At 43.9% G+C, this 18,957-nt stretch overlaps 4 protein-coding genes and 1 pseudogene across 7 annotated transcripts in view; 2 read left to right on the top strand and 3 right to left on the bottom strand.

The window, feature by feature from the left end:
• The first annotated feature begins 228 nt into the window (after nt 1–228).
• Nucleotides 229–1,250, top strand: RpL30 (ribosomal protein L30). 3 transcript variants are annotated; one of them, XR_011604316.1, is made up of 3 exons: nt 229–321; nt 385–813; nt 996–1,250. XR_011604316.1 is itself a non-coding variant. In XM_017089720.4 (2 exons), exons 1-2 carry the CDS (start codon nt 409–411, stop codon nt 1,162–1,164), a joined length of 336 nt encoding a protein of 111 aa, XP_016945209.1. In that variant the 5' UTR covers nt 379–408; the 3' UTR covers nt 1,165–1,250. The 3 variants fall into 3 exon arrangements, 2 of the variants coding, with proteins under 2 accessions (XP_016945209.1, XP_036673525.2); XM_017089720.4 differs by lacking the exon at nt 229–321 and having other exon boundaries at nt 379–575; XM_036817630.3 differs by lacking the exon at nt 229–321 and having other exon boundaries at nt 547–813.
• A 136-nt stretch (nt 1,251–1,386) lies between these two features.
• LOC108021147 (probable multidrug resistance-associated protein lethal(2)03659) lies at nt 1,387–6,219 on the bottom strand. The gene is made up of 6 exons (XM_017089718.4): nt 5,875–6,219; nt 5,432–5,686; nt 5,208–5,361; nt 3,341–5,145; nt 1,653–3,279; nt 1,387–1,593 (listed from the first exon to the last, which is right to left on the bottom strand). The coding sequence occupies exons 1-6, from the start codon at nt 5,940–5,942 to the stop codon at nt 1,573–1,575; spliced, it is 3,930 nt and encodes a 1,309-aa protein (XP_016945207.3). The 5' UTR covers nt 5,943–6,219; the 3' UTR covers nt 1,387–1,572.
• A 189-nt stretch (nt 6,220–6,408) lies between these two features.
• Nucleotides 6,409–12,408, bottom strand: LOC108013616 (probable multidrug resistance-associated protein lethal(2)03659). 2 transcript variants are annotated; one of them, XM_065867577.2, is made up of 10 exons: nt 12,269–12,408; nt 11,987–12,087; nt 11,843–11,928; nt 11,486–11,775; nt 10,444–10,668; nt 8,826–10,384; nt 8,300–8,769; nt 7,982–8,247; nt 7,000–7,929; nt 6,409–6,942 (listed from the first exon to the last, which is right to left on the bottom strand). In XM_065867577.2, exons 2-10 carry the CDS (start codon nt 12,061–12,063, stop codon nt 6,898–6,900), a joined length of 3,948 nt encoding a protein of 1,315 aa, XP_065723649.2. In that variant the 5' UTR covers nt 12,064–12,087; nt 12,269–12,408; the 3' UTR covers nt 6,409–6,897. The 2 variants fall into 2 exon arrangements, with proteins under 2 accessions (XP_065723649.2, XP_036668598.3); XM_036812703.3 differs by lacking the exons at nt 11,486–11,775; nt 11,843–11,928; nt 11,987–12,087; nt 12,269–12,408 and having other exon boundaries at nt 6,411–6,942; nt 10,444–10,718.
• Nucleotides 12,409–12,707: 299 nt separating this feature from the next.
• On the bottom strand, nt 12,708–14,028 carry LOC118876803 (probable multidrug resistance-associated protein lethal(2)03659; annotated as a pseudogene).
• Nucleotides 14,029–16,829: 2,801 nt separating this feature from the next.
• Nucleotides 16,830–18,957, top strand: part of LOC108007181 (keratin-associated protein 10-6) — a 2,819-nt gene continuing 691 nt past the window's right edge. Inside the window, exons 1-3 of the mRNA XM_017070818.4 lie at nt 16,830–16,955; nt 17,014–17,124; nt 18,126–18,957. The exon at nt 18,126–18,957 is cut by the window's right edge and continues 50 nt beyond it. Coding sequence (XP_016926307.3) covers nt 16,880–16,955; nt 17,014–17,124; nt 18,126–18,957 — 1,019 coding nt within the window. The 5' untranslated portion in view covers nt 16,830–16,879. The remainder of the gene's footprint in view (nt 16,956–17,013; nt 17,125–18,125) is intronic.

Genomic DNA, 18,957 nt, shown 5'->3' with positions numbered 1-18,957 from the left:
TAAATTTGGCGCGAATGTCCTAAGCAAGTTGGCATCCCCAAGTAATAGATATTATAAACAGCACTGCCAACTTTTTTACATAGCGAAGTCACAAACCCACGTAGCGGTGACACCGTTTCAATTAGCGGAGTTGCCCACCAAAAAGAGTTACCACACTTGCGATGTATCAATCACGACATAAATATTTACTTTATCGAAAGTATCGATATATTGATATTTTTATGTATTTTTAACTTCCCCAATTGCAACCCTGCGTTTCGGAACGTGCTACCTATTTCCGCTTGCCTTCCTCTTTCTTTTTGCAATTGTCAGCCGACGAAGGTGGGTGTTTTTCTTTCATCTCTCTAAGGAATACCTTAACTAATAGACCATTATTACTCGCAGTGCTCTTGAACTTGAACTATCAACATGGTTGCCGTCAAGAAACAAAAGAAGGCGCTGGAGAGCACCAATGCCCGTCTGGCTCTGGTGATGAAGTCCGGCAAGTACTGCCTGGGCTACAAGCAGACCCTCAAGACCCTGCGCCAGGGCAAGGCCAAACTGGTGCTCATCGCCAGCAACACCCCCGCCCTGAGGTGAGATCTGCAATGTGCTACTGAGAAGTAGATTTCCACTGCGCCCAAGTTGCCGTTTTTGTTGGAACCATATGGAGTCTGCCTTAAAGCTGACTGAGAAGTATGATTCCGAGCGGAGTAGTTGATGGAAACTATGGAGTAGTACAATCAATCGTCAATCTCAAGCTTCGGACCGGTTCGCTTTATATCTGCGCCTCCACATGGTTCCACCAACAACGGGTCCCACACACCACTTGGGGTAAGAAGTCTATACATAACCTTATTTTGCTACCATTTTATGATGATCCTTTTGATTCCGAATGCCTTGACGAATCCTTTTTATACTAGAGACTCTTTCTGACTGTAAAAACAGCCAGGAGATCATGATTACCATAAGTAAAGACTATTGCTAATGTACCATTTGTTCTTTCTCCATTTCAGGAAGTCTGAGATCGAGTACTACGCCATGTTGGCCAAGACTGAGGTCCAGCACTACAGCGGCACCAACATTGAGCTGGGAACCGCCTGCGGTAAATACTTCCGCGTGTGCACCCTGTCCATCACCGATCCTGGAGATTCGGACATCATCCGCTCGCTGGAGTCGGCCTAAACTTATTTTTAATCGAACAAGACGACACAATAAAGTTTTGTATGAGGAGAGATAATGTTAAAAATAAAAACTTATTATTTTGATAATTCACTATGGTTTGAGTAGGATTTTTGTTTGGTTCGATATAATCCAAATATCTATCATCACTTCATTGGGGCCACCTATTGCTGACAGTTCATTACATCCATTGCAAGTAAATTTCGAAAATATGATACAGGTCAATTTCGATTCGATTAATATAGTTTTATTTATTTTTTAAAATATATACATAGTTAAACATTTATTGTCATTTTCTCACTTTTTAAGTACAAACGGTTTAGATAGGACACATTTACCTATGAACTCTCCATATCCATTTACAATTGAGCCTGTCAACAGCCCTACACTTTAAAAATGTGGCTTTCAGCTTTAAATATTGTTTCCCTTGGCCTGCAAAATATAAGAAAAATTTAGATTTAAACCAACTACATTTTTTAGTTGGTACTTACATTTTCGGCAACTTTCAGTAGATGATCAAAACTGGCCTTCCCCGTCTGCATGACCATTCCGTGGAACACTTTGGTTTCCGACTGCGTTAACAGTTCGTAGGGAGAACCAAATTCGACCACTTGGCCAGCATCTAGAACCAGAACCTTGTCCGAGTCCATGATGGTGTTCAAACGATGGGCTATAGTAAGTACAGTGCAGTCCTTAAATTTGTTCCGAATGGTGGTCTGTATTAGGGCGTCCGTCTGGGGGTCAACATTGGCCGTAGCCTCGTCCATCACAAGGATTCGATTCTCGCGCAGAATGGCCCTTGCCAAGCATACCAACTGGCGCTGTCCCACGCTGAAATTGGTCCCACCCTCGGAGATGCTGCTCTGCAGACCCGTAGGCAATTCGGAAATTTCCTCCTTGAGGTGAACCTCCTCTAGAGCATTCCAAAGCTTTTCGTCCGGATATTGCTCGAAGGGATCCAAGTTGTAGCGCATGGTGCCCGAGAAGAGTACCGGTTCCTGCGGTATAATAGAGATTTTGCTGCGGAGGTCGTGGAGACCCATTTCTTTTGTGTCTCTTTTGTCGATGACTATTGCCCCTTCGTTGTAGGAAAGTCGGAAGAGCGCGTTAATCAGCGAGGATTTGCCTGCACCTGTGCGTCCCACGATGCCCACTTTCTCCCTGGGCTTAATCGTGAAGTTCAGACCCTTGAGCACGAAATCCGCATTGGGATCAGGCACATATCTCAAACATAGATCCTTTGTCTCCAGTTCACCCTCCTCAGGCCAACTCTTTGGCGGTTGCTTATCCGCCGGCGATGTAAATTCTCCTTCGGACTCCAGGTCCTTGTACTCGAGCACTCGCTCCACCGAGGTCATTGAGTTCTCCAGCTCGGCGGACTGTCGCATGCCCCACTGTACCATCCCAGTCATACCCAGCGCTTGGGTGATTGCCAGACCTATCTGGCCAGCGTTGTGCAGAGGGGGATTGAAGAAGCCGTGCAGTATCACCGATATCACGTAAGCCACACAGAAAAGATCCAAGTAATAGCCGAATGCACGACTAGTAGAGACAAAAGTGTAGTAGCCGGAGCTGTGTAGATCCTGATAGTTGTCGTACTGCCTAATAAGAGTTTTCTGAGCGCCCATGGCCCGTATGGTGGGAAGTCCATTGAGAGTGGCACTGAAGTGCGAGTACATTGGCGACCGAGCCACTGCCTCCAGACGCTTTACATCCCTCGAAGTGCTCAGGTAAAAGTCCCGCCAGTAGTAGAATGCCAGTACCATGGCTAAAGTGTTGATCAGGTACCAGGGGTTGGTCACGCACAGCACGCAAATGATGCCCGACAGGGTGAGGAAGATCTGTATGCAATCCAGCATAACGGCGGGCATCACCTCATCCACCTGTCCCAGGTCATTAGCGAATCGGTTTAGGATTCGGCCGGAAGGGTTCGTGTTGAAAAAATAGAGAGCCGTGCGAGACAGGCCGCGAAACATGGAGTTGTGCAGTTCGGTGGAGGAGTGCATTGTGATGTTGAAGAAGAGCAGGGTCCGGAGCAGGGCACAAATCACCAGGCCCACATTAATGGCAGTAAAATAGTAAATATCCAGTGATGAGGAAGTCGAGGTATTTTTTACCCTAGTAAGAAAGAGTCAATTAGTTGAGAAACAAAAATTTAAGTATTTTTTAATACACTCACCAGTACGATAGGAAGTAGTCACCGCCAGACGCCAGAAGTTGTGTGCCAGTGCACAGGAACACCAGCAATGCGAAAACCAGGACGCCGCAGCCTGCGCTGAAGTACTGCTTGTACATGCTCAGGCCAATTTCACCACCACTACGGGACTCTAGCACCGGCGCCGCGGTCTGATCTGGTTTCTCCTTTTCCGCCATGGACTCTAGAGAAGAAGAGCTTCCCTTGGCACTGCCACTGCTTAGAGTGCTGCTCTGGCGGGAATAGTTCGCAGAGTTTTCACCCACATCATCTCCGCCGCCATTTTGAGTGCTCTCCACTAAAAGCTGCGCAAAGTCCTGCCCGCTCTTCAGCATCTCATCGTAGGTGCCGCAGGCCGATACCTTTCCCTTGTCCATAATCACAATGAGATCAGCGTGCTCTAGAAACTGCAGCTGATGGGTGACCAGTATCACTAACTTTTTGCCCAGGAAGCCGCGCATGCATTCATCGAAGAGGTGTCTACCCACATGGGTGTCCACAGCGCTGAGGGGATCGTCCAAAAGGTAAACATCCGCCTGCCGGTAGACGGCTCTGGCCAAGCAGATTCTCGCTCTCTGACCACCGGACAACGAAGCTCCGCGCTCACCGACGATGGTGCTATCACCATGGAGCAACTCCAAGTCGCGCTCCAGGGCGCACTTCTTTAAGACTGTTCGATAGCGCTGCCTGTTCATTGGCAAGCCAAACAGGATATTGTCGCGCACAGAGGCATTAAAGAGCCAGGGCTCTTGCGAGGCGTAGGAGTACCGGCCTGACACTTTAACGTATCCAGATTCGGGCGGAAGCTCTCCTAGGATGGCCTGAACAAGGCTTGATTTTCCCGATCCCACGGGTCCTATCACAGCTACCAGTTGGCCACTACGCAGTGACATGTTGATGTTATCCAACACGGGATCATGCTGCTCCTGGCTCCACCGCGCTCTCAAGTCTTTGATATCCACTAGGACATCAGGTACTTTTCCATTTACAATGGGAAATGGATATGCCTTCTTTTCGACTCCTCCCAGCAAACGTTGCTCCTCTTCCGATTTTTCTTCCCGTTGCTCTGACATATCAATTACATTTGCTTCCTCACGCATCATAAAAGTTTCGATGCGACGCATGGAGACCAATAGTTCAGCGAACTGAGACATTCCACTGGGAAAGAACTTGCTCACAGTGCGCCGCAGGATGTTGTAGAAAGCAGTGACACAGAAGGCACGCTCTGCAGTCAGTTCGCCGCCCCCCAGGACGAAGCCCAGAAGGCTCACAAAGATGGCAATGCGACCCAGGGTGATCTCGAAGGAAAGCAAGATGCCGCGCAACAGGTTCATCTTGCGAATGGAGCTCATCTCGCTACGCCTCATCTGCTCGATTAGTTTGCCAAACGGCCGTTCCCATGTATACATTTTGATCACTTGTATGCCCGAGATGATCTCGTTCATCATGCGCACCCGCTGGTCTGTCCGGAGGGCCGTCTGCAGGCGCAGCTTTGATGTAACTCGGCTCAAGTAGGTTTGTAGCGGAAGATAGAGTATCAAGATGCTGATCCCGTAAAAGGAGGCCAATCCGATCTGCTGGTACAGAAAGTAGGCCGCAATCAGCAACTCCAAAGGTCCCAGCCAAAGGAAATGAAAGTGGATGAGGCATCGATCGAAGCGGTTGAGATCGTTAGAGAGCAGGTTCACCACCTGCCCGGTTGTGGTATCACCCAGCGAAGTGCGACTGAGGCGTAGAGCCTTTCTATAGATGGCACTGCTTACTGCCACCCGCATCTTCATGGCCAAGTGCTGGAAGGATTCGATGTTCGTTGATTAAAGTCATAAACTAGAAAAGTACATTGAGATCTTACCATCATGCCCATCATGTAGGGGTGTGTGAGAAGAACGCTGGCCAGGATGCAGGCTATGAGGAGCACGGCATAGAGCTGGGCATAGTAGCTACTACCGTTTCCATGCTCACTGAACTCCGATATGAGACCGGCCAGAAGAAGCGGCACCGTGGCCCTGTAAAGAAGTAAATTAAATTGTTATAATTATCAGTGACAAGTTGGATGATAAAGCCCAGGGCTCTTACCTGGTTCCCAGTTCCAAGATGGCAATTACTATGCCGGATATGATGAGCTGCCAGCCAAAGACGCGTCCGATGACCCGCAGGGCACTTGGATTCCGGCTGGAATCGCCTTTCAGCCGGCACCGGGCCACCTCATTCTCCCACTCCCGAAAGAACTCATCGCCCAGACTCTCGGCTCCATGCTCATCTAACGGTTGGTAAAGATCTTGGGGTTGGAGCGTCTGCTTGCGACCCTTGAACAGAATGGGCAGGGCAAAGCTGGAATTAGAGAAGCATTATGTAAATCGATTTCGCAACGGCGGGCAATTTATAATTGTGCTACGAACAATATGTGGTATCCGATAACGGTTGTCTTCGGATGTCACTTCACAGCGTCAGTTGAAATGTACTTATAAAGTACATACTTGATAACACTTTCTTAGCGGTATACTGAAAGTTGTGCGTACCAGAACATTAGCGAGGATATTATACCTGCCGACTCGCGCGGATTGGGTGGCAGTTTACTGGCCTGCATGATTATGTAAATTAGCCCGAAATTTCACAAGGTTTCATAAACAATTCAGTTGTATTTCACATTTGTTTTTATCAACATAAGCAACTTAGTCCATTGGCTTGCGACAGATGCTGCATCAGGATTGTCACACGTGATATCAACAATTGGTAATGAAAACTTTCCACTGCGTATGTATGTATGTATACGCAATAAACAAATCACTTGAGCCGTCCGCGACGCTCCGCTTTTCCAATCATTCTGTTCCAATGGTCGCAAAATAAATCGTTTCGATGTCAAATCAAAGACCCGTCGAGCCCGGAATCAGCTGTTCGACCGGCTGACGTCTGTATGTACTGCGCGGGTGTGCGTTTGTTTATAGGGAGAGCGCCGTTTTAGATACATACAGACATATATATATTTACTTACATGGTCACTTCACTCTTTGAAACATTAGAGTGGACCCCTCAACGATAAGATAACGGTATTTGTAATTACATTGCATTTATTTCCAAATCCACCAATGTAAGTCAGAATATTAGTTATCTTTATACCCTTGCAGGGGTTATTATGAATTTTGTCAGAACTTTGCAACGCGGTAAAGGAGACGTTTCCGACCCTTGATCAAAATCAATCAAACTAGTCTCTTAGCTTCAAAGAATTGATGTAAAACTTTCCCAAAAGTCTTTTTGATATTAGATAACTACAATAGTCGGCATAGGTATTTTGACTAAACAAAAGTTAAATATATACAAAATTTGAAATTAATTCATGTACATTTTGGCATCAATGGAAAGGTCATTATTCAGTTGATTGATACAAGACTTTTCTCAACAATTTAGCACTCATTGAATATTACGAATTTTTGTAACCCTCTGCAAGGGTATAATTATTTGAGATTTTAACATTTTTAGCCTATTATATTACCTTATGGTTACAACAAGAAAGCTCTAAGCTATTTTAAGTTCTTAAACAGTTACTAAAGAGGAAAGGATTTACCCAGATTATGTGCATTTTCAAAGGCCTGAAATAAACAGTAAGGTCAGGTAAGTGAATATTTTTAAAAAATAACAACTCTTACATTTTTAGCTATTGTCTGAAGAGAGTCGTATGAGGACTGTCCCGTCTGCATGACTATGTCGTGAAACACATTAGAATCTGCTGCCGTTAGAAGTTCATAGGGCGTCCCAAACTCCACAGCCCGTCCACCATCCATGACCAATATCTTGTCCGAGTCCATTACGGTGTGTATTCGATGGGCTATCGTGAGGACGGTGCAGTCCTTGAACTTCTTCCGAATGGTGCTTTGGATAAGTGCATCTGTCTGGGGATCCACGTTGGCCGTGGCCTCGTCCATCACGAGGATTCTATTATCCCGCAGTATAGCCCTTGCCAAGCAAACCAACTGGCGCTGACCCACGCTAAAGTTGGATCCTCCCTCGATGATTTTGGTCTCCAAGCCAGTAGCCATATTGGCCACCATTTCCCTAAGTTTCACCTCCTCCAAGGAGTTCCACAGCTTTTCATCCCCGTACTCATCGAAGGGGTCTAAGTTGTACCGCAAAGTGCCGGAGAACAGAACGGGTTCCTGGGGAACAATTGAGATCTTACTGCGTAGATCGTGCAGACCCATCTCACTTGTGTCCCTCTTGTCTATGAGGACGGATCCATCGTTGTAGGACAGTCGGAAAAGGGCGTTTATCAGCGAGGACTTGCCAGCCCCAGTACGTCCCACGATGCCTATCTTTTCCCTTGGCTTTATGACGAAGCTTAGGGACTTGAGAACGTTTTCCGCCTTTGGATCCGGCATGTAGCGCAGGCTCAGCTCATCAAACACTATTTTCCCCTCCTCTGGCCAGGATTGAGGTGGCTTCTTATCCGCCGGGGCTTCCAAGGCTCCCTCTGGCTCAATGTCCTCGTACTCATGAACCCTCTCCACGGAAATCATTGTGGTTTCCAACTCGGCCGACTGGCGGACAGCCCACTGGACTGCGCCCGTCAAGCTCATGGCCTGGAAAAGATTAAATAAATTAATGTCCTAAGTATGTTTTTAGCTCTTTTACCTGTGTTAACGCCAGACCAACATCAGCTCCGTTGGCAGGCGGAAAGATGAAGAAGCCGAGTGTGACAGTCGCTATATAGAGCATACAGAATACGTCCATCCAATAGCCAAAGGCGCGTGATATGCTGATGAACATATAGGCAGCGGAACTGTGCATGTCATGGCAACTATCAAACTCCGCCTCTAAAATGTTCTGAGCTCCGAAGGCTCGAATAGTGGGAAGTCCAGTGAGAGAAGCAGCAAAATGTGAGTACACCGGTGATCGAGCTGTTAAAGGAGGAGAGGTTTTAGAAGTGTTCTTTCCTTAACTACAACTTACTATTGGCTTCTAATCTCTTAACATCCCGAGAAGTTTTAAGGTAAAAAGTGCGCAGGTGATAAAATACTACACCAACTGCGATGGCGGGTATGATAAATAGAGGATTGACAACGGATATGACAAGGACATTCCCGGCAAGCGACAGGAAGTCCTGGATGACCGTCATCATCAGAGAGGGCAGCACCTCATCCACTTGACCCATGTCCTTGGAGAAGCGATTTAGGATACTCCCCGAAGGGTTCGTGTTGAAGAAGTACATGGAAGCTCGACAAACGCCACGAAACATGGAGTTGTGCAACCGAACAGAGGCCTTCATCGCCAAGTTGTAAAACAGAAAGGATCGTTTAACGGTCACAACAATGGTTAGCACTGTAATCAGCATAAACACGTAGGTGTCGTGCATTGCGTCATCTGTACCTTTTGAGTGAATTGTGTCTTCTTGGACAACCACCTCCCCTTTTTTTGAGACCCTGGATCAGAATGATATCATAATATGATATTTTATAATTATAAAATGACTGCTTACCACGGGGACAGAAAGTAATCTCCAAGCGAGGCTAGTCCTTGGGAGCCCAAAAAGAAGCTTATCATCACGACGAAGGGGATGAGTCCGCCTCCTGCTTTGAAGTAATCGGTGTACACTGCCAAGCCACTTCGACCCACCTCTTTTACCGGTTCCTCCGGGGTATCCCCTGGACAGGATTCCGCATTGGACAGCACTGATTTTACACTGCTCCGCCGCTGCTCTGTGATACTGGGGGTCCTTGATCGTTCCTCCGCTGGCTTCTCGTGACTCTCTGGTTCATTCAGTATGCTTCCAAAGTCGGCGCCCGATCTTTGAAGCTCCTCATAGGTGCCCACAGCACTAACCTGGCCCTTATCCATGATCACTATTTGATCGGCTTGCTGCAGGAACTGCAGCTGATGGGTGACCAGGATGACAATACGATCCCGCAGGTAGCCACGCATGCAATGCTCGAGGAGATGGCGGGCCACGTTGGAGTCTACCGCACTGAGTGGATCGTCCAGCAAGTAGATGGAGGCCTGCCGGTAGACAGCCCTGGCCAAACTGATTCTCGCCTTCTGGCCACCTGATAGGGAAGCTCCGCGGTCTCCCACAATGGTTTTGTCCTTGAGCGGAAGGAGATCAAAGTCTCGTTCCAGAGCGCATTCCTTCACCACCGCATCGTACCGCCGACGGTCCATGGGCTGGCCAAAGAGGATATTCTGGCGAACGGTGCCGGAAAAAAGCCACGGCTCTTGGGAGGCGTAGGACATCGTTCCACAGATTTTGATCTCGCCAGATTCGGCGCGCAGCTCTCCTAGAATGGCTTGAAGAAGGCTAGATTTTCCTGACCCAGTGTGACCCACAATCGCCACCAAAGTTCCAGGATGGACCTGCAAGTTTACTCCACTAAGTGTGTAATCCGGTGCACTGGAATCCCACCTGGCTTTAAGACCACTTATGGTCAAACACGACTTCGAACGAAGGGTGTCTTCAGTAGTAGTGACGTGGTGAGTCGTGGGTAGGAGTGTTTCTTTCTCCGGAAGATCTTTTCCTGCCTCCGTGAAATCTGCCTTGTTATCTGAGTCTTCTGCCTCTTCAGATTGCAAAAACTGCTGCACACGCTTGATGGAAACTATGGTCTCCGCCGTCTGCGTGATACCCAGTGGAAAGAGAGTGGCCATATTGGTGAGCAAGACGTTGTAATATGCAGTTATCAGAAAAGCCACTTCCGCCGTAAGAAACTGGCCCAAAACCACAAACCCCACCAAACTGAGGAAGATGGAAACGCGGGTAAGAAACTTGTTAAAGGACAAGAGGATGCCCTTTATGTAGGCCACGTGCCGGATGGTATTGATCTCCTTTCTGCGTGCGTAGGATACCAACCGCTCGAAGGGCAGCTCCCAGGCGTACATTTTTATCACCTGAATGCCGGAGATGATCTCAGTCATCATCCGCATTCTTTTGTCAGTCCGAAGGGACGTTTCTAGACGAAGCACCGAGATCTTGTGGCCCAGGTACATCTGCAGGGGTATAAACATTAGCATGAAGGACACGCCAAACACTGCAGCTATTCCAATCTGGAATGAAATTTGTGTACAACCTAACTTATTGGTAATAATCGATATAGGGAACTTACCTCTTGGTACATGAGATAGGTTACCAAAAGCGTCTGAAGTGGGCCCAACCAAAGAACGTGCGTAAACTGGACAATCGAGTCCACTCGGCCCAGATCGTTTGAAATTAAATTGACTATGTGCCCGGCAGATATTTTGGCCAAAGCCGTCGTGCTCAATCGAAGGCTCTTCCGGTAGATCATGGTGGTCAGACCCACACGAATTTTAAGGCCTGCCAAAACACAATACTATCAAAAAAGAAAGCTATAGCTTACACTGAAACAAAATCTTCAAAAATGTGAGCACCAAACAGCAAGTTAAATTTAGATAGTGTTTTCATTTTGTCACATGTGAAATCATTTTTCATCTCATAAGTTGAGATCAGAACTTTTGTATATTGAAGGTACGTTCGTGACTATTTTTACCTCTTAAGGAGGTGTTTTTGTCTGATATACTTTATAGGGTCGGAAACGTTACATAATTTCCGACGAACACATTGTCCTTTCACTCTACGAGTAAAATGATATACCTTATAATAGAAGAAAATATAATCATAAACAACAAAGCTATACTTTTTTCTTTGGGAGCTATACTTTACTTTATAGGTTCGGAAGTATCTTCTTAACAGCGTTGCAAATTGCTGAATGAACTTATAATAACCTCTGTTATGACATAACAAATGTGACAAAGATATTATAGAAACATGGTATATTTCACAAGATGTCGGCAAATAGGTATTTGTAAATATATAAACATTTTGCATACTTTTCCTATGGCAAGCTAATGTTTCCCGATCGGAAAGCTTTTTTATCTCTTCCCAATTTCGCTCAATACAATAAATTTATTTTCTAAAAGGCGTACATTTTGAAGATATATTCGATCGTTTCTATCCTATCAGGGCCCTTTTCAAAATTTATTTACGTACACATACTTTTCATACGAAAATGTACCTGGCGAGTTGTCTAGTCATTCTGATCACTATACAGTCAAAAAATGGTAATTTGCTTAAATTTTCTCTGTTGTAAATCACATAACAGTAATTAACTTTCCTAAATGAGTGAGGGCAAACACGTAAGGATGCAGGATTGCTACACAAAGGGCATTGCATAATATAACTCCGGCTGCATATGCATAGGCTGTCCCAATGGACTCCGAGTCGTGGGAGAAGGAAGACATCAGCTTCACCAGAAATGTAGGCTGCATCGTTAAAATACCTTCCAAGATAAAGATAACTACACCAAGGAACGCGAAATACCAGCCGAATACACGCAGGAGAGCCCTCATCAAGCTGGCGTTCTCCTTTTGGGTCTGCAGTTCTATCTCCCAGGCACTGCTCAATTTGTTGCCGAGGGTTTCTTTAAAATATGTGTCAACAAGGTAAAATTGTAAAATGCAATATCATCTAAAAATCGTCTGTCTCACCTGACTTATGTTCTTTCAAGGCCCTGTAAAGATCCCTCGTATTCAACGTGACTTTTCTCCCCTTTATAAAAATGGGCATGGTATACCTAATTTAAATTAAATTGTCATCGAAAGTATAATCGTCACATATTTGCACTGCCTTACCAATAAGTTAGTATTGAAAAAATGTTTGATCGTTCTCGCGGGTTCTCCGGGAGATCTTTCGCTTTTACCGACTGCATTTTAAGCACCTGCTAAAAACTGAACTAGAATTTAATTACAATATTAAAAGCTTTATTAAAACTACGAAGAACAACGTTTCAGATTTTTTTTTTAATTCGACTAAACGAAGTTTGTATACCCTTGCAAACACATTTGAGAAAGTTCTTTTAGTTTGCGGAAAGACGGACAGGGTTATATGGATGCTGATGAAGAATATATATATACATTCTTAGGGAAATGTTATTTTTACGGCTTTTCACACTTCTGACTTCAAAAATCACGTCAGTAAACTGTGGGGAATAAACCAAGAAGGCATATCTAATCAAATTAATTAGTCCGTAATCACACTTCATCAAACTATTAAAAATATTAATTAATACAATAAAGAAACACGTGCAAATTTATTAAATCTGCAACATTTATTAATACAATTATTATGGGTAAATTAAACAGTTATCCGTCCGCACACCGAAAAGTTCTACAAGGTACTAACCAGAGGTAAGAACTCAAGGTGCCGAATTCGCCGAAATCAAAAAGATAAGATTTTAAGATTATAACATTAAACTAGCACACGCATGTTTGCAATTAATGTGCTGATGTGGTCTACAAATGGTAAGTATTATAAATGAAAATGTAGTCGATGGTTAACAGTTAAAGAAATCCATTTTCTAAATCCTATTTATTTATTTTATTGAGAAATACTTAGGAAGAAATACTTTTACATCTGTGAACCGACAATGACCTAAAATTAAAATTGTGTAAATTATCCAAGTAAATAATAAGCATATCAAATAACAAACAAACCTTTTTTGCGGTTCTCAGCAGGTTGTCATAGGTGGCATGTCCCGACTGCATGACCATGTCGTAAAACACCTTGGTATCCTCCCGCCATCAGAAGCTCATAGGGCGTTCCAAATTCTACAGCTCGACCAGCGTCCATGATTAATATCTTGTCCGAGTCCATTACGGTGTGTAATCGATGGGCTATCGTGAGGTCGGTGCAGTGCTTGAAGTTCTTTCGAATGGTGGTTTGGATTTGTGGTCCAAGTTGTACCGCATAGTGCCGGAGAACAGAACGGGTTCCTGGGGAACAATTGAGATCTTACTGCGTAGATCGTGCATACCCATCTCACTTGTGTGCCTCTTGTCTATGAGGACGGATCCATCGGTGTAGGACAGTCGGAAGAGGGCGTTTATCAGCGAGGACTTGCCAGCCCCAGTACGTCCCACGATGCCTATCTTTTCCCTTGGCTTTATGACGAAGCTTAGGGACTTGAGAACGTTTTGCGCCTTTGGATCCGGCATGTAGCGCAGGCTCAGCTCATCAAGCACTATTTTACCCTCCTCTGGCCAGGACTGGGGTGGCTTCTTATCCGCCGGGGCTTCCAGGACTCCCTCTTCCTCAATGTCCTCGTACTCAAGCACTCTCTCCACGGAAATCATTGTGGTTTCCAACTCGGCCGACTGGCGGACAGTCCACTGGACGGTGCCCATCCATCCCATGGCCTGGGCTAAATGTCCTCAGCTAAGGCAACTTTCCAGGTCCCTTACCTGTGTTATCGCCAGACCAACATCAGCTCCATTACAAGAGTAATTCAGAAACCAGAAGTCAAATTCAGAGCAAGAAGTCACTCGCACTATTTGAAGAATCCGTCATCATCAGCAACATGTCTAACTTCGAAGATCAATGGAACGAGCTTGGAGATCGTCTCTCTACCCCCAATTAAGAGTGTTAAAGCTCTGCCGTTCAACACGCCGATCCCGATACAGAACGCAGAAGCAAAACGGACACGCTTCGGGGAAAAAATTATGCTTACGTGGGAAGACTTTGTGGTATTCCTTCCAGAACGGTTTAGTTCGCTGCCTCCGAAGCTGTGGAGCACATTGCGACGGGGGGCTACAAGCTAATCAAGCATCAATCGGAAGGAGATAATTATACTTAAAATGATACTCTACATTTTTATAACGAAGAAGAGAAATAAAACTAATGTTAGTTAATAATATTAGTTTTATTTCTCTTCTTCGTTATAAAAGCTTAGAGTATAATTATCTGTATCGGGATCGGCGTATTGAATGGCAGAGCTTTAACACTCTTTATTGGGGGTAGACAGACGGTCTCCAAGCTCGATCCACTGATCTTCAAAGTTAGACATGCTGCTGATGATGACGGATTCTTCAAATAGTGCGAGTGACTTCTTGCTCTGAATTTGACTTCTGGTTTCTGAATTACTCTTGTACTCTACATCTCGTATTTATACTGGTTTGCCAGACGAAAAGGTCTGAGAAAGTTTGCGATAAATACTTCTTTCCAACACAAAATTAGAGTTTTGCGATAACAATTTCCGTTCAACAAAAAAAAACAAATAAAATAAATATTTAAATAAAATAAATAATTGTGTTATGTGAGTTAGTGTGTGTGTGTGTGAATTATGTTTCACGATAACAATATATATATGTATAACCTTCAAACGAGAGTGGGAGGACAAGTGGGAGGGGAGGGGGAGTGGGCGCGATCGCAGAGCAGAGTATTCCAGAACATTCCAGAACACTCCAGAACACTCCAGAACATTCCGGGGCAGCAGCAGCAGCTACGACAGCCGCTGTCGATAGGCCCCTGATGTTTCTTAAGATAATTTCTTATATTTCTTGTTTAATATTTCTTTTCAACTCGATTGAGGTTTTCTTATAAATTAAGTAGTTCTTTAAAAGCTTAAAAGGTCGAAGCGGACAATTAAAAAGCAAAAACAGAACCACCAAGTCATTAGTCTTATTATGATCTCTCTGTTTGAAAATAGTAAGAAACTTACCCAAGTGGTTGATGGCAAACGAGAGAAAGTATCGCACAAAATGACTCCGGCCGCATATACATAAGCTGTCCCAATGGACTCCGAGCCGTGGGAGAAGGAAGACATCAGCTTAACCAGAAATGGAGGCTGCATCGTTAGTATACCATTCATAACGAAGAGAACAAGGCCAAGGAAACCAAAATACCAGCCGAACACCCGCAGGAGACACCTTAGCAAACTGGCGTTCTCCTTGTGAGCCTCTATTTAAATCTCCCAGGCACTGCTTAGCTTGTTGCCGAGGGTCTCTTAAATATGGCTATATGTAACATTAATTGTAAAGGTCCTTAGTACCCAATGTTACCATTCGGCCCTTAAGAAAAGTAGGTAAGGTATACCGAAAGGATTTTAAGTTTGTTATATGATCATCACAAATTCGCACAAATTCACAAAGACTTACCAAAAACATAATATCTCAAAAATGTTTGACCACTCTCGCGGATTCTCAGGGAGATCATCGGCTTTTAACGTCTGCGTTTTACGTACTTAGAACTAAGTCAGAAGAGGCCTATCTAACTAAATGAATCCGATTATGATCACACATTAACAAACTATTAAAAAGCTTAATTTGACTAACGCACCCAAAGGTTCTGAAAGTTAATGAACCTCGGTTTGGAGACTATCGGGTCAAGTGTCCGAATTCGCAGCAGATACACGAGATAAGATTTTATTTTTAAGTTATGTGGATTCTTAACAAAGAGCATGCTTTTATAGACCTTTCTAATCTAACAAAAATACAACTTTACCTTAAATATTATCTCAGGAGCAGAATAGTCTAGACATTATTAAGTCTTAGGTTTAGTTGTATAAAAAACGTTTCTTAACCACACGCACGAGAGAAATAATTATGCAGGCGTCTTGAATTCTCTCTCTCATTACTCTCATGAAAACACATAGGATTATTCCAATTCGTAAATTTTATAGAAGAATATGTGGTCAGAAAGATGAAAAGCTGTTTAAAAAATAATTTAATTGGACTTTAGGCAGTTTAGGTTACTCCAATGTTGGATGTTTGAAATGACAAACCTTTTGTACTATTTTCAGACGATCGGCGTAAAAAAGTCTGTCCCGTCTGCTTGACCCTGTCGTGAAACACACTTCCCAGCCCGTCCAGCATCTATGATCAATATTTTGTCTGAGTCAATACGGTGTGTAATCGATGGGCTATCGTCAGGACGGTGGAGTCTACTGACGAGTTGTAGGCATTTGGACAATGGCTCCAATATAGAGGTGAGATAACAGTGTGTTTTTTCTTTTATGTATTTATGCATACTTAAAAAGTTACGTTTAAATACTTTAATAAATAAACAAAAAAATTGAAATGTGCAGACTCAACAGAGCTATTGTGATTGGATCGTTTTTTGGGAAATCGTTTTTAACCATAAAATATATGTTTTTTTAAAACTTTGAAACCCTGGGAAACTCAAGTCAATACACAAACCATTATACAGCTTTTTGTGCTGCCAAAAATATGTTGAAAAGCTGAATGCTAAATATTTGAGGGTCTTAAAGGAATCAGAAGGGTTCTATATTTTTGGATTTACCCTTGTAGATGGTTCACAATTAGGATTTAGTTATTTATCATGTCTTTTAAAATTGATACTTTTATTTTCGTTAGCAATGGGTTAACTTTTAAAGTGGCTAAAAAGCTTTTGGCCATAGCAAATGCAAACTTCGTACGGCTATGGTAAGTACCCATCGCATGTGAATAGCGTTGCACACACCTACAATTGTTATCACACCGGGCCGGGGTATTGAAGTTATCACCAAAAAGAGAACTGAAATTCTCCGGGAATATAGTTATATGTATGTATAATTAAGATAAGCATTGCATACAGAGAGCTTGGCCAGTTACCAGTGAGTTCATTAGAAATTGACTAGGTAAGTGGGGGTAAAAAAAGTATTGCCAAACAGTAGGGCAGCCAGTTAGCCAACAGTGGTCGATCGAGCCAGTCGGAAGTTTCAATTGAGATCGTTACAAAAAGCGAGAGCCATGATAGGATATAACTTATGTGTCTTTCTGATAACAGCAGTCGTTTTCAGCCAGCTGGACAGTACTGTAGCCATACGTAAGCCGATAGTTTCCTAACACGATTTCCAACTGATTTCCCTCTTTAATTAACACAGCGTGCTATTCTTGCAATTCAACGGGAACTGACGCTGGGAACTGTCTTATGAGTCCATCTACCCAAAATTCAATAGATTGCGAGACTGGTTGTTCTACTTCGATATCCGAAGGTGAGTGTGTATGACTCATGACGGACTATTTCACATTCTTAGACAAAGGTAAATGCAGGCAGTGGCAGTGGCCCCCCTTATCGATCAGGTTAGCTACAAGCGATAAGCGATTATCTCTGTTATTGATAGCACTGATCCCTATTGTTCCGAGATCTTTAACACTAACTTATTAATTTCGAGCGATAAAAATATGCATTATTTAGTGAATCATGCACTGGCTGACTTTTACTATGAACTTTCTGTAGAATAATCAAATGGATAATAATGGGGGGGTTACGGATCGCATGAAATATGTAATTTGGGGTTTCATTATAACTGCCATAGAAATTACCACGCTGTGTTTGTCAATTACATACATAACTTATCTTCTGTAGATACTTTAATTTTGTTATCACATTTCTGCAGTAATCTATTATACATATATGGCGTATCAATGAATATCGTATTTAAGGTAGAACGCATAAGTATTAATAAGAAGTATAGTACAATTTTCTTACGTAGCGATTTAAAAACCGAGTATTAAAATAGAATTGTGAATTTTTGTATTACTTGTTATTAATTGCTTTTTCAAATACCTAACGACAAGTACTTTCACAGTAGATTAGATATCCTGATTTTAGGTACACAGAGAAAATTCTGACGTTCTCATCTGAGTTGAAAATGTTCTTAAAAATAGAACGACATTTGTAAGTTGAAAATGTTTTTTTTTTGCTCGAATCAAGTTGAATTGGCGGTATTTAAGTACATTGTACGTACAAATAAATTATTAGTTCAGTCCTTAGTGTATACGTATCAAATAGTTGTTAAATAAACTCTATTTTACTTTTCTCTTCTCACCATTTCGTTCTTATATTGATACCAAAATGTACTTACACGGTTTTTAAGAACGAATGTTCTCAATTCAAGAACAATGTTCTTAGACACTTCTCTCTGTGTACCCCAATATTGTTGGTCCATAACCCAAAGGCGTAGTGTGGTGAATACATTCTAATCTATTCCAGATGGAACACTAATTCGCGGCTGCCAATTAACAAGCTGCACTTCACCCTCCTGTTGGTCCTGCCAAACGGATAATTGCAATACCAACATTGTGTGCAAGGAATGCCTTGGGCTAGAGGATTGTGCCACGGCCAATGTGACGGATGCGAAATACAATGCGGTGTGCCCGTCCAGCGCGGGCCAGCAGTGTGTGAGCCAGGTGAATGGCAACAAGACGGTGAGCCTTTTGTGTGGCACCGCTTGTTCGAGCGCCACATGCACCTCATGTGCGACGTCTCTCTGCAATGCGAATTTATATCCCGCCGATCGTCGGCAGTGCTATAGTTGCTCAGGAACGGATTGCAATAAGTTTGAGGAGTCGATGATCACGGGATGCAGTCAAACCGATGCCAAGTGCTTCACCACCGGAACGTCTGAGACCAATATGACCCGTGGCTGTACATCGGCTGACACGGCAATTAAGTGTGCGGCGGATAGCACCGATCCCGATTGCCTTATATGCGACACAAACTTGTGCAACACGCTGCAGTATCAAAGGGACGCCGGATCCTGCCTCATTTGCGACAACTGTGCCGCCCAACAGGATGCGAACGATAAGAAGTCCTGCGACCTGGCCCTTTACAATCAGACTATCGGATGCTACACGGTGACTACGGGCACCACTGTAAGTCGAGGATGTTTGAACAAATTGGACGGAGAGTGCTCTGCGACCAATAACTGCACATCCTGCTCGGAATCCGGATGTAATGTGGCCGCCGTGGACGTGGCATTCGAGTGCATCGCCTGCATTTCGAATGAGGTTGCCGACTGCTGGTCAGCCACTAAGCCGGAAGA

The sequence above is a fragment of the Drosophila suzukii genome, chromosome 2L, assembly GCF_043229965.1.
Source record: "Drosophila suzukii chromosome 2L, CBGP_Dsuzu_IsoJpt1.0, whole genome shotgun sequence".
In the NCBI taxonomy this organism is placed as follows: domain Eukaryota; kingdom Metazoa; phylum Arthropoda; class Insecta; order Diptera; family Drosophilidae; genus Drosophila; species Drosophila suzukii.
Note: the sequence above shows the minus strand (reverse complement) of the source record. Positions and strands in the feature narration are given on the sequence as shown.

Coding starts and splice junctions, on each gene's coding strand:
- RpL30 (XM_017089720.4), top strand. CDS start 409: ATGGTTGCCGTCAAGAAACAAAAGAAGGCGCTGGAGAGCACCAATGCC. Junction 576..995: donor AGCAACACCCCCGCCCTGAG/GTGAGATCTGCA, acceptor TCTCCATTTCAG/GAAGTCTGAGATCGAGTACT.
- LOC108021147 (XM_017089718.4), bottom strand. CDS start 5,942: ATGCAGGCCAGTAAACTGCCACCCAATCCGCGCGAGTCGGCAGGTATA. Junction 5,687..5,874: donor ATATCCTCGCTAATGTTCTG/GTACGCACAACT, acceptor CTCTAATTCCAG/CTTTGCCCTGCCCATTCTGT. Junction 1,594..1,652: donor TACTGAAAGTTGCCGAAAAT/GTAAGTACCAAC, acceptor TATATTTTGCAG/GCCAAGGGAAACAATATTTA.
- LOC108013616 (XM_065867577.2), bottom strand. CDS start 12,063: ATGCAGTCGGTAAAAGCGAAAGATCTCCCGGAGAACCCGCGAGAACGA. Junction 11,929..11,986: donor TTTTCAATACTAACTTATTG/GTAAGGCAGTGC, acceptor AATTTAAATTAG/GTATACCATGCCCATTTTTA. Junction 8,770..8,825: donor GATTACTTTCTGTCCCCGTG/GTAAGCAGTCAT, acceptor ATTCTGATCCAG/GGTCTCAAAAAAAGGGGAGG.